At 41.8% G+C, this 13,800-nt stretch overlaps 1 protein-coding gene across 1 annotated transcript; it reads left to right on the forward strand.

Annotated features, from left to right (window-relative positions):
• Positions 1-13,048: 13,048 nt before the first annotated feature.
• Positions 13,049-13,510, forward strand: LOC132054301 (uncharacterized). Its single transcript, XM_059446344.1, has one exon. The coding sequence runs from the start codon at positions 13,049-13,051 to the stop codon at positions 13,508-13,510; it is 462 nt and encodes a 153-aa protein (XP_059302327.1).
• The last annotated feature ends 290 nt before the right edge of the window (positions 13,511-13,800 follow it).

A 13,800-nucleotide genomic window follows, 5' to 3' on the forward strand; every position in this document is an offset into this window, starting at 1 on the left:
TCGTAGTAAGATGGCTTTCCCCAAAATGAGGCCTACCACACCGAGAACATTGAGGCAAAAGTGGCCTCGACTGACTCGAACCCCTGTTCATCTGTGAACCTGAAGCCTTGGAGCTCTGACCAGCTCCTGAATACCCTGTGCGGTTGAATCTCCTACCTGTGAACTGTGGGGGTGCACTCTGTGCTGGCTGGGAAGAATATCTAATATGCTGCTGAGGCTGCCTGCCTCGAAACTCACCAGGATAACCCGCCGATCTAGCCCTCTTATGCTGGCCTCTGTCATGATCTCTATCTGGCTGACGTCCCCTGTGTCGATCCTCTACCCCCTGTGCGTATGCCTGTACCCGAGCAATATCCATACCTGGCTGAAGAGCCACTGCCATACAACCATCAATCAAATAACGATCTAGTCCCATCACATAACGATGCACTCTATCTGCCATATCAGCCATAATAGTCGGCGCATATCTAGCCAACGAATCAAACTCAAGACTATACTCTCGAACGCTTCTGTCATTCTGCCTCAAATGTATGAAACTATCAACTCTAGCTCACCTCATCTCTGGACGCAGGAAGTGGCTAAGAAAGTCCTCTACAAACTCATCCCACACCGTTGGAGGAGCACCCGCACCCTTCGATAACTCCCAAGACTCATACCAATTAACAGCTACATCCCGCAACCGATACGAAGCCAACTCAACAAACTCAGTCTCAGAAGCCTTGATTATCCTCAATGTATGCTATATCTGCCGAATAAACTCCTGTGGATCATCCTCGGGCTTTAACCTGAAAAACTCTGGAGGATTACAATTTAAGAAGTCATAAGCCCTCAAACTATCAGATCTATCCGCATGATCAACTCCTAGTCTATGCCTACGAGCTTGCCCTGCCACTAATCTGGTCAGCAACTGAACTGCATCTCTCATGGCCCTATCCTCCGCCCCTGGATGAGGAGCTGGAGGCTCAGGTGCTGGGGCCTTGGGAGCTGGCGGTGGTGCTGCCCCCTGAACTGGAGTTGCTGCTGCTCTAAGCTCCTCTGGAAGTAGCGGTGTATCAGAGCTCGCTGACTGGAAAACAGTCTCAGGAATAGACTAGGCACGGGCCCTAGTAACTCTCTGGGTTTGACTAGTATCTCCTGCTACCGATTTGCCCTTCTGGGCAACTGTCACTTTATTTGGAGGCATAGCTGAAAACACAATAATTCGTTAGAGAGGGATTATCTTGATAACATAGCTCTATCGCACGATCTAGAGTAAGAAGGAAAGATGACATCTTAAGTGTCCTGTAGCTTTCTGTTTATAGAGTGATGCATAACACACCGATAAACACGACTCTACTAGACACGGTCTATAGACACTTCCGAGGATGAACTACTCCGATACCACTTCTGTCACGATACAAACCGATGGGCCATGACCAGTGCCCGAGCTGGACACTCATATACGAACCTGCTAAATATAATCAGACTGGAACTAAGGATAATATGGAAATTGGTAGAAGCAAGCTATAGACTCATAACGTCACACATCAGAACGAACCTGTCTCCTGAGGATTCACAGCTAACAAAAACATAACAAAATATGCAAGCCAACAAGGCTGCCACTATATACAGGAATATCCAAAACGGACTATGTCGATATAGCTGACTAAAGCCCATATACAACCTACACAAGTCTACAGACCTCTAAGAGCATACATAATAGTAAAATATGATGGGACAGGGCCCCGCCGTACCCTTAGATATGCATAAGTCTATATCAAAGGATCTGTACCAAAATGACTTAAGCTCCAGAACAATGGAGCTCTCTAAGCAGCTGAGCAGAAGTCCTAGGCTGGAGGATCACCAAATTGAGTGTCTGTACCTGCGGGTATGAAACGCAGCCCTCGAAGAAAGGGGGGTCAGTACGAAAAATACACTAAGTAAGTAAAGCATGAAGTACAATAAAGAAGATCATGACTAAGTAAAATATGACAGGAGGCAAGTATGATAATCAAAGATACCAATACACCTGTGCCTTATGAGATGAGATTCATGCATATCTATATAGTACACCGTACCCGGCCCATTATGGGACTCGGTGAAATAATCATATATGTACCGTACCCGGCCCTCTAGTAAGGGACCCGGTGAAATAATCATATATATACCATACCCGGCCCTCTAGTGAAGGACTCGGTGAACAATGCAATGAAATTATGCACGAATACGTACCCGGCCGGGACTCGGTGAAATGATGTAATAACGTTATGCACGAATAGAATATCAGGAGCAACCATATACAAATTAAATCATCATCTGAGACTCAATAGAATAATTAGAATGAACCAACACTTTAAGAATCAAAGACAACTATCATGTCAAGTACCACTGAGAACTAGAATTCATGGGAATTATATACGTTCATCGTCCGCTCGTTTTATGTAATACATGCCAAAAAGAAAGAAGGGATAGCTTTACATACCTGAAAATCTACCTAATCACCCAACGTCTACTCCTCGAGCCCGTATGTCTACAGTCACGACGATAACATCACGATTAGGCCATTTACACCATTTACTATCTAATTTGTATACGAACGCAACTTAATAAAATTCGGGCAGCATTTCCTCTATAAACTAGACAATCCCACTAATACAATTCAACTGAATCATCATCAACATCAACAATAATACCAACCATTAATATACATCATAACTCAGCTAATTCCATCCATTTAATCCAACTAAAACAGCCCCCGATCCATAAATCTCAACAAAACAACAAACGAGTTTATAACGCTATTTTCTCCGTTCTAATCCGTTAAAACTCTAAATAAACTTATTAACAATGAAAAAGGGACCTTAATCTTACCTTAAGTATGAAGATACCATGTCAACACTCTTCTTTTTGGCTGAAACTGAAGGCAACGCGACGTACAACGCTTTTCTATTCATGAGCCTCGGAATTCGAGGCTCGAATTTTGACCAAAACGACTTTCTTAGCCTAGAAGCTCTCTCCCTCTCTCTCTAATAATTTTGGAAGTTCCTAGATGAAAATGAATAGCCCTCAAACGAAATTTCCATATATATTAAGGTTAATGGGCCGAAATATAAATGCTTGGGTTGGGTCTCAACTTGTTGTCCCGCCAGTCCAACTTGCATCGTCCATAACTCCTTATCCCGATATCATATTGACGGGCGGTTTGTTTAGTTAGAAACTAGACTTCTTGAATTTCAGTGTAGGATTTTATTTCACCCCAAAACTCGTCTTATTCTAGGAGATAAGCCTCCAACAATATGGGCTAAAAATCTGGTCTGAGATTTTTACTGAAGTTGTTCCGATTCATTTTGTTTAGATTCGTTTAACTTCTAATCCTCTTCCAACCCTCATGTAACCTCTTATACATATAGATAAATACTCATATATGTTCATAACAATCCATACACTCGTCTTGAAAGGTCCGTAGAATCACAATAACCTCAAACATAACTAGAGAACTCACAAAGCTTCGACGAAACTCCAATCGCAAAAGTACATTCATATCTTTTGTCCATCTTCTATATCATTACTAATAATCTCAAATACTTTAAAAGGGCACTCACATTACCTCGTATACGTACTCATAACACGATTTCAAATCCTTTAGGTTACCATGTCACCTCGAGATACTCAAGGCAACCATATATATAGCGATATTCTTACTAACTCGATTAACTTTCCTTGAACTTTTTTAACTCGTTCGTTCTTGTCTTAAGTCAAGTAGCACGGAATCTTACGGGTGTAACATCCTTCCCCTATTAAAAAAACATTCGTCCTCGAATGTTAAACTAGTCTGTAGAGTCTTATAAAAATTTCGGCAGAGTCTCCTCTATAGCTATACCTGCCAACCTGCATTCAGTAACCCACAAATGCCTTACAGGGCCATAATATCATATAGTCTCATTTACTAATTAATATTGTCAAATATAGAATTAAATTACCTGCAGGCATAGGGAACAAGTAAGGATACTTATTCTTCATTTCGTCTTCGGCTTCCCAAGTCACCTCTTCCTTATTATTATTTTGCTATAATACTTTGACGGAAGCCACATCCTTAGTACGTAACCTTCTAACCTGGCGATCAAGTATAGCTATGGGGCTCTCCTCATAAGACAACTCCTCTGTTACCTGGACATCATCTACAGGGAATACTCTAGAAGGGTCACCAATACATTTACGCAGCATTGATACGTGAAAGACTGGATGTACCGCTTCCAAATCCGATGGTCGGTCCAGCTCATAGGCAACCTTGCCTACCCTACGAATAATCTGATAAGGCCCCATGTATCTCGAGCTGAGCTTCCCCTTCTTGCTAAATCTCATCACACCCTTCATCAGTGATACCTTCAAGAATACCCGGGCACCGATCTGAAACTCTTAAGTCTCGACGTCGATTATCTGCATATGACTTCTGTCGACTTTGGGCTGCTAATAATCTCTCCTGAATAAACTTCACCTTATTAACAGCTTGCTGAATCATATCTGGGCCTGTCAACTTAGTCTCACCAATATCGAACCAACCGATAGGTGACCTGCACTTCCTTCCACATAAGGCCTCGTACGGTGCCATCTGGATACTAGAAATGTAGCTATTATTATAGGCAAACACAATAAGTGGCAAATGATCATCCCAGCTACCTCTGAAGTCAATAATACAGGCTCGCAACATATCTTCTAGCGCCTGAATGGTGCCCTCAGCCTGTCCATCAGTCTGAGGGTGAAATACTGTGCTAAGACTCACCTGTGTCCCCAATCCCTTCTGGAACGATCTCCAGAAGTTAGTTGTAAATTGAGTTCCTCTGTCCGATATAATAGATATGGGAACCCCATGAAGTCTCACTATCTCCCTGATATATAACCTCGCATAGTTTTCAGCCGAATAAGTAGTCTTAACTGGAAGAAAATTGGCTGATTTTGTCAGCCTATCCACAATAACCCATATAGAGTCATACTTCCGTTGAGTGCGAGGTAAGCCTGTAATGAAGTCCATATTAATCACTTTCCATTTCCAAGTTGGGATCTCTATCTCCTGCATTAATCCACTAGGCTTCTGATGCTCGACCTTAACCTATTGACAATTCGGGCACTGAGCAACAAACTCCGCTATGTCCCTTTTCATGCCATCCCACCAATATAAGCATCTGAGGTCATGATACATCTTTGTTAACCATGGATGAACAGAATAACGGGCAGAGTGTGCCTCTCCCATAACCTGCCGTCGTAGCCCTGCAACATCAGGTATACACAATCTGCCTCCATACCGTAGCATTCCGTCAAGTGTAACCTCGAATGGGGTCTTCTCCTTTTGAAGGGCTGTATCTCTATACTGTGCCAGAATAGGGTCCTCGTACTGGTGTCTCTTTACCTCTTCTATGATAGAGGACTCAGCAACTTCTCGAACAGAAACTCCACTATCTCCAGAATTAGCCAAACGGACTCCAAGGCTAGCTAGCTGATAAATCTCACGAACCATCTCCTTCCTTTCTGGCTGCACGTCTGTCAAGCTACCCATAGATTTATGGCTGAGAGCATCTGCTACAACATTTGCTTTCCCTGGATGGTATAGAATATCAACATCATAATCCTTTAGTAACTCTAGCCACCGTCTCTATCGTAAATTCATCTCTTTCTGCTTGAAGATATATTGGAGACTCTTATGATCCGTATAAATATCAACATGAACACCATATAAATAATGCCTCCATATCTTCAAGGCATGAATCACTGCTGCTAACTCCAGATCATGAGTAGGATAATTCTTCTCGTGCTTTCTGAGCTGTCGGGAGGCATAGGCTATAACCCTGCCATGCTGCATCAATACACAACCTAGTCCAGCACCTGAAGTATCACAATAAATAACATAGCCATCTGGTCCCTCAGGAAGAGTTAGAATTGGAGTCGTAGTCAACTTGTCTTTCAGCAACTGAAAGCTTTGCTCACAAGCATCCGTCCACTGGAATTTAGCTGCCTTCTGAGTTAACCTTGTTAAAGGCGCTGAAATCGAGGCAAACTTTTCTACGAATCTCCTATAATGTCCTGCCAACCCCAGAAAATTGCGTACCTCAGTAGGCGCTGTAGGTCTGGGACAAGTCTTTACCGCCTCAATTTTCTGCGTATCTACCGGAATACCATTAGCTCCAATAATATGTCCCAAGAATGCTACTGAAGTCAACCAGAATTCACACTTAGAAAATTTAGCATACAACTTCTGGTGCTGGATTACCCTAAGTACCGTCCTCAAATGATCTGCGTGCTCCTCTTTTGAACGTGAATAAACCAGAATATCATCAATAAATACAATAACGAACGTATCTAGGAATGGTTTAAATAACCGGTTTATCAAATCCCTAAATACTGCTGGAGCATTGGTCAGCCCAAAAGACATCACTCTAAATTCATAATGCCCGTATCGGGACTTGAATGTCGTCTTCGGAATATCTGCCTCCTTTACCCGCACCTGATGATAACCTGACCGCAAATCTATCTTCGAAAAACACTTAGCACCCTGCAACTGGTCAAATAGATCGTTAATCCTGGGGAGGGGATACCTGTTCTTTATTGTTACTCTATTCATCGGCCTATAATCAATACACATCCGCAGCGACCCATCTTTCTTTCTCACAAATAGTACCGGTGCTCCCCAAGGTGATGTACTAGGCCTGATGAAGCCTTTTTCTAACAAGTCTCTCAATTGCTCCTTTAATTCCTTCATTTCTACAGGTGCCATTCTATGAGGAGGAATAGATATGGGCTGAGTATCTGGCAATACATCTATAGTGAACTCTATCTCCCATTCTGGAGGAAGATCAGAGTTCTTCGGGTCACGAGAGGTGGATGACCCCCAACACTTTTTAGATGAGACCTTCAAGGCATTGAAGGCAATGGATGCCCAGGATTCTGAAATTGTAAGGCTTGCTTCTTATCAGTTGAAGGATGTTGCTCAGGCATGGTTTGAGATGTGGGAGTCCGAGAGAGGTGACGCTGCTTTAGCTCCGACGTGGGCTGAATTCGAATAGGCGTTCATGGAAAGGTTTCTGTCTGATAAGGAGAGATTTGCTATGGCTACGAAGTTTGAAAAGCTAGAACAGGGTAACAAGTTAGTTTGTGAGTATAGTTTAGAGTTCACCCGTCTGTCAAAGTATGTTTTATACATGATTCCGACTAAAAAGCATAAGTTGACTCATTTTGTGAAAGGCTTGGTACCACGTATCAAGTTTGCATGTGTTGTTATGTCTCCTACTTGCACTTTCTCATCTTTGGTTGGGTTTGATGAACAACAAGAGAGTTGGAAAAATAAAAAGAGAGTGGATCGAGATCAGAACAAGAAGGCCCGATCGATAGGTGGTTTCAGTGGTAATAATTATAAAAGAGGGCAAAGTAAAGGGTATTCTGCACCTGCTCAGTCTGGTTCTTATTCCCATGCTTGTGTGCCTTCTGGTAGGCAAGGCCAGAAAAATAATAATAATAGTAAGTTTCGCAGGGAAGTAGTCGTCCACCAGTGTGGGAAGAATGTATCTGTCATCATTGTGGGATTAGAGGCCACATTAAGAGGGAATACAGAAAGTGGCTACGTGAGATGGCTGCTATGAATAACAAAAAGAATGATTTGCCTACTTCTGCATCTGCTAAAAATCCACCTGCTGGTAATGCTAACAATAATAATCAGAATCCTCGTAATAACGGCAAAGGAAAGATAGTTGCTAATACTTCTGGTAGAGGGACAACTCGACTTTATGGGCTGACTCGTGGGGAGACAGCTGAGGCTTCTGACGCTGTGGTTATAGGTATCTTTACCATTTGTTCTCATGATGCTTACTCATTGATTGATCCAGGTTCAAATTTATTCTATATGACTCCTTATTTTGCTCTTGATATGGGTATGAAACCTGAACCATTTTTGAAACCCTTTCTTGTTGATACGCCTTCGGGTGTTCCTGTTATTGCTTCTAGAGTGTATAGAAATTGTGTTGTTGTGATTAAGGGACGTGAGACCATCGCTGAATTGTATGAATTTGAGATGGTGAATTTTGATGTAATTATCGGGATAGACTGGTTGTCCGCGTGTTATGCTAATGTGGATTGTCGCATAAGTTAGTTTGTTTCGCCTTTCCCGATGAGCTTGTTATCATGTGGGAGGGTGAAATCTCTAAGCCAAGGAGTAGATTTATGTCACGACCCGAACTGATGAGCCGTGACGAGAGTCTACGCTCTAGAGACCAAACACCTCTAAACACGTATCTGAATCATGCTGAACATCAAAGGCCCATAAATGGCATAAACTGATCTTATAAAAGGGAAATATCAGAACTCTGTACAATCTGCATATATACACACAACATACGGAAGAACAGTGCAAGCTAGCTAGGCTGCTACATAAACTGTACACAAAAGAACAGAAGCCGACAAGGCCACATCATCTGACTACTACATAAAACTATCTACAGACCTCTACAGGAGTAAAAGTTGTAGAAAGGACAGGACGTGATTGTGGCCCCGTCATACCCATATGTATACATATCTCAAAAGGGGCATACTAAAACTGACTGTAGCTCCGAATCAAATGGAGCGTACTGACCACTGCTAGATCTAGAGGTCCTACTGAGCTAGACCACCTATTAGTCTCCCTGTACCTGCGGACATGAACGCAGCCCCCCGAGTAACGGGGAGTCAGTACGGATAATGTACCGAGTATGTAAGGCATAAGAACATCATACATAAGAATCATGGATAACATCTGAACTCATGAATTGAAATGACTGACTGTATGTACTTGTATGAACTAGTATCTGCCTAAATCTGCGTAACTGACAATGCCTCTATGGGCACATAATATGCATGCTCATACCTATCAATGATGGTCGTGCATCTATATGTGTGCGTATATAACGCCTGATATGTGTGCGTGTATAAAAATTGAAGTATGTGCGTATATAATGCCTGTAAGCCTCTATGGCATCTTGTCATATCGTATTGGCTCCTCTGTGGCTATAATCAATATCATCATCATAGTAGTAATGCGTATATAACGCCTATATCTCCTCATACTTTACATATATCTAATATTCGCGTATATAACGCCTTCTAGTCACGGGTCAATGTACATAAATATATAATGAATGTAATGCATGACTAAACTATATGCACAGAACTGGCTACATAAGACTGGACCCATGAATAGAAGGATTACTCATAAATGGGGTACATGAACATCAAAGACTGAAGTGCTTCTAATGCTTCTAAGAGTAGAGTAATATGGAAGCTCGCTTACCCGCTTGTTGGATCATATCATAGGATCATGCCAAAAGAATAAAAGAATGGCCTTAACATACCTGGAAGTATACTCAATCGTCCAACTTCTACCTCTCGAACTTGCAAGTCTACAATTAAGATAACATAGGGCTTAATTAGGCTATTTACTTTGCTTACTAACCATCCTCAAACACGTATAAAGCTCAACGAACTATAGATAATAATTTCTTTTGTAAGCTTACAACTCTCCAACTTCTCATTCGATCCCACATCAACTACAATACTCACATCAACAATGACAACATATATATATATATAAGCTTACAACTCTCCAACTTCTCATTCGATCCCACATCAACAACAATACTCACATCAACAATGACAACATATATATATATATATATATATATATATATGTATGTATGTATGTATGTATGTATGTATGTATCAAAATATACGTAAATCCATTTCCAATCATCTCTTAAAATAACCCCAAGTCACCATCTTATCCTTCATCAACTTACCACTCCCACAAACATCCTCTCTTTACTTAGAATCACTAAAACTCTTGAAACTCAACTTAAATATAAGGGTAGAAATCATTTACAAACCTTGAGGGGTCAAGAATCCCAAGCATCACTTTAACTTCAACTCCCTAAACTTCACAACCTTGAAGAAACCCTAGATGCAACCTTCTTCTTCACCATCTCGGGTTTACGGGGTCCGGATCTTGTCAAATCTTCACTAATATGATGAAAAATATTGGGAGAGAATATCTTATGGTTTTTCTGATTGGGAGAGGAGGAAAATATGAAATAGGTTCGTGGATCACCTATTTATACTTGGAAGCCAAAAAGGCTACAACATCCGGTTCAACGAGCAGGTCGACGGCCGGTCGACATGTCGACGGTCCGTCGACTTGCTCTGTCGACCTGTGCCTGCAAATGCAAGGCTACGGGATCCTGTTGATGCTGTACATCGACGGTCCGTGGAATATGTCAACGACCCGTCGACGATAACTGGTGTCCTGCAGATTTGTCTGATTCAGTTCAGATTGCGTCGATTCGATTCGTTCAACTTCTAACTCTATAAATTGCCAGGAATATCTGCTGGTACCCTCGTACACGGGATAAGACATTTTCTACCTCCAAACTAGGGCTCGGGTCTCTATTCCAAGGGCATACCCGACTGGAAAATCATAGGTTCTACTACTACGAACACGAGGGGCGTAAAAATTTATTTCTTATCTTAAGGCTCATAAGAGGATTACTAAGGGACGTATTTACCATTTGGTTGTTGTTAATGATACAAAAGCCGTAGTACCCGAATTTGCATCTATTCCCATAGTTAGTGATTATCCCAAAGTGTTTCCCGAATATCTCCCTGGCATCCCTCCTGATAGAGTCATTGATTTTGGGATTAATGTTATTCCCGACACCTAACCTATTTCTATTCCACCTTATCATATGGCTCCAGCGGAGCTAAGGGAATTAAAGGATCAGTTGAAGGACTTGTCGGATAAAGGTTTCATCCAACCAAGTTTCTCACCTTGGGGTGCTCCAGTATTGTTTGTTAGGAAGAAGGATGGTTCCCTTGGGATGTGAGTTGATTACCATCAGCTTAATAAAGTGACCATTAAGAATAAGTATCCCTTCCTAGGACAGATGATTTGTTTGGCCAACTTCAGGGTGCTAAGTTCTTTTTGAAGATTGACGTGAGGTCTGGATATCATCAATTGAAGATAAAGGAGGAGGATATCCTGAAAACTGCTTTTCATACTCGTTATGGGCACTTTGAGTTTCTAGTAATGTCCTTTGGGTTGACTAATGAGCCTGCTGCGTTCATGGATCTGATAAATCGGGTGTTTAAGCCGTATCTAGACCGCTTTATTACTGTGTTTATTGATGACATTTTGGTACACTCTAAGAATCGTGAGGATCATTCTAATCATTTGAGGATAACTTTAACAACATTTGAGGAGAACGAGCTTTATACAACATTCTCTAACTGCGAATTCTGGCTTGAGTCTGTGTCTTTCTTGGGTCGTGTGGTGACTGGTGACGGCATTAAGGTAGATCCTCAGAAAATTTCAGCTGTTAAGGATTGGCCTAGACCAACTAGTGTGACGGAAATTCGTAGCTTCTTGGGTTTGGCAAATTATTACAGAAAGTTTGTGGAAGCTTTTTCGTCCATAGCCTCGCCATTGACTAAACTGACACAGAAGACTGCTAAGTTCCAGTGGTCCGAAGCTTGTGAAAAGAGTTTCCAAGAGCTTAAGACAAGGTTGACTTTGGCTCCTATTTTGACTTTACCTTCTGGGTCTGGTGGATATGTGGTGTATTATGATGCTTCCAGAATTGATTTGGGTTGTGTATTAATGCAGAACGGTAAGGTGATTGCTTATGCTTCGCGACAATTGAAGAAGCATGAGAAGAATTATCCAACTCATGGCTTAGAGTTGGCTGCCGTGGTATTTGCCTTGAAAATTTGGCGTTACTATTTGTATGGTGAGCATTGCGATGTTTTTACTGACCACAAAAGCTTAGAATATATCTTTAAGTAGCGAGAGCTGAATCTCAGACAGCGGAGGTGGTTAGAGTTGTTAAAATACTACGACTTGAATATTTTGTATCATCCTGGTAAGGCTATTATGGTTGTTGATGGTTTGAGTAGAAAATCTATGGGCACGTTGGCTTATTTGTGTGCACATGACATTCCCCCAAGGAAGGAAATTTGAAGACTTGCTAGTCTTGGGGTTAGACTTGATGAAACTAAAGATGGAGGGTTAATGGGAATCACGCCATCACAGTCTGACATCGTGGAAAGGATTAAATTCAAGCAATACGATGATGAGCTTCTGGCGCAGCTAAGAGATGGAGTGGAAAGGGGTAAGTATACTTCATTTACTGTTGGGACTGGCGATAGTGTTCTGTGGTTGCAAGGAAGATTGTGTGTTCCCAATATTGATGGTCTTCGACGAGAATTAATAATGGAAGCTCATAGTTCCAAGTATTCGGTTCATCCGGGATCCACCAAGATGTATAAGGATTTGAAACAACACTATTGGTGGAAGAGCATGAAGGTTGATATCTCTAACTTTGTGGCTAAGTTACAAACTGTCAACAGGTGAAGGCTGAAAATCAAAGGCCTGGAGGCCTGGCTCAGATTATCGAGATTCCACAGTGAAAGTGGGAGGAGATCAATATGGATTTCGTTATGGGTTTACCCCGTACAAAGCCCAAGTTTGACTCGATTTGGGTTATCATGGATAGACTCACAAAGTCTGCCCATTTTCTCCCTGTGAAGACTTCATATACCGCGGCGCAGTACGCCAAGCTATATCTAAAGGAGATAGTTAGGTTACATGGGATTCTGACATCCATCATATCTGACAGAGGTACGCAATTCACTGCTCATTTTTGGACATCCTTTCAGGAAGGGTTGGGAACTAGAGTGAAATTGAGCACTGCCTTTCATCCTCAAACTGACGGGCAGGCGGAGAGAACTATTTAGACCTTGGGAGATATGCTACGAGCTTGTGCTACAGATTTCGAAGGAAATAAGGGATGAACATTTACCTCTTGTGGAGTTCGCGTATAACAACAGTTACCAAGCGAGTATTCAAATGGCTCCTTATGAGGCTCTTTATAGGAGGCGTTGCCGATCTCCAACTGAAGTGGAATTGTTGGGTCCGAATTCAGTTCATGAAGCAATTTAGGAGGTTAATATTATTGTACAATGGCTCAAGACAGCTCAGAGTAGACAGAAGTCCTATACGGATATGAGGCTGCGTGACCTAGAGTTTTCTGTTGGTGACAAGGTGTTCTTAAAAGTGTTGCCGATGAAGGGAGTAATGCGTTTTGGTAAAAAGGGGAAACTTAGTCCCTGTTTCATTGGCCCTTACGAGATTGTTAGGAAAATTGGGACGGTGGCTTATGAATTGAAGTTGGCATCCGATATGGCCATGGTGTACCCTATATTTCACATTTTGATGTTGAGGTTGTACAAACCTGATCCTTCCCATGTGTTGAACCCTGAAGAGATTGAAATTAATGAAGGGTTAACCTATGAAGAAAAATCGATTCAGATTCTAGATAATCAAGTTAGAAGGTTGAGAACGAAGGATGTGGCGTCGGTTAAAGTGTTGTGGCGAAACCATGATACTGAGGAAGCTACTTGGGAAGCAAAGGAGGACATGAAGAAGAGATATCCCCACTTGTTCCCTATGGCAGGTATGAGCTAGCGTTTTAAATTACTCATGGATGAATCATGGTGTTTGTTGGAAGCAACTTGTGGTTTAGTGAATTCTTTTCTAGGCTATGATCCCCATTCGAAGATGAATGATCTTAAGGGGGGGATAATGTGACACTCAATAAATCCAAGTTAGGTGTGAAAGTGTTTTGGAGAATTGGACTTCCTTTTGTTTTTGGTTGAATTTAAAATACGGACAAGAAGACGGCCCGTATTTTGAAATACGGTCCGCCTACCTTGGGCGTATTTCACCATCTTCCTAGGTTGCTGACTGTTTTGCTA

This window comes from Lycium ferocissimum, chromosome 4 (genome assembly GCF_029784015.1).
Source record: "Lycium ferocissimum isolate CSIRO_LF1 chromosome 4, AGI_CSIRO_Lferr_CH_V1, whole genome shotgun sequence".
In the NCBI taxonomy this organism is placed as follows: Eukaryota; Viridiplantae; Streptophyta; class Magnoliopsida; order Solanales; family Solanaceae; genus Lycium; species Lycium ferocissimum.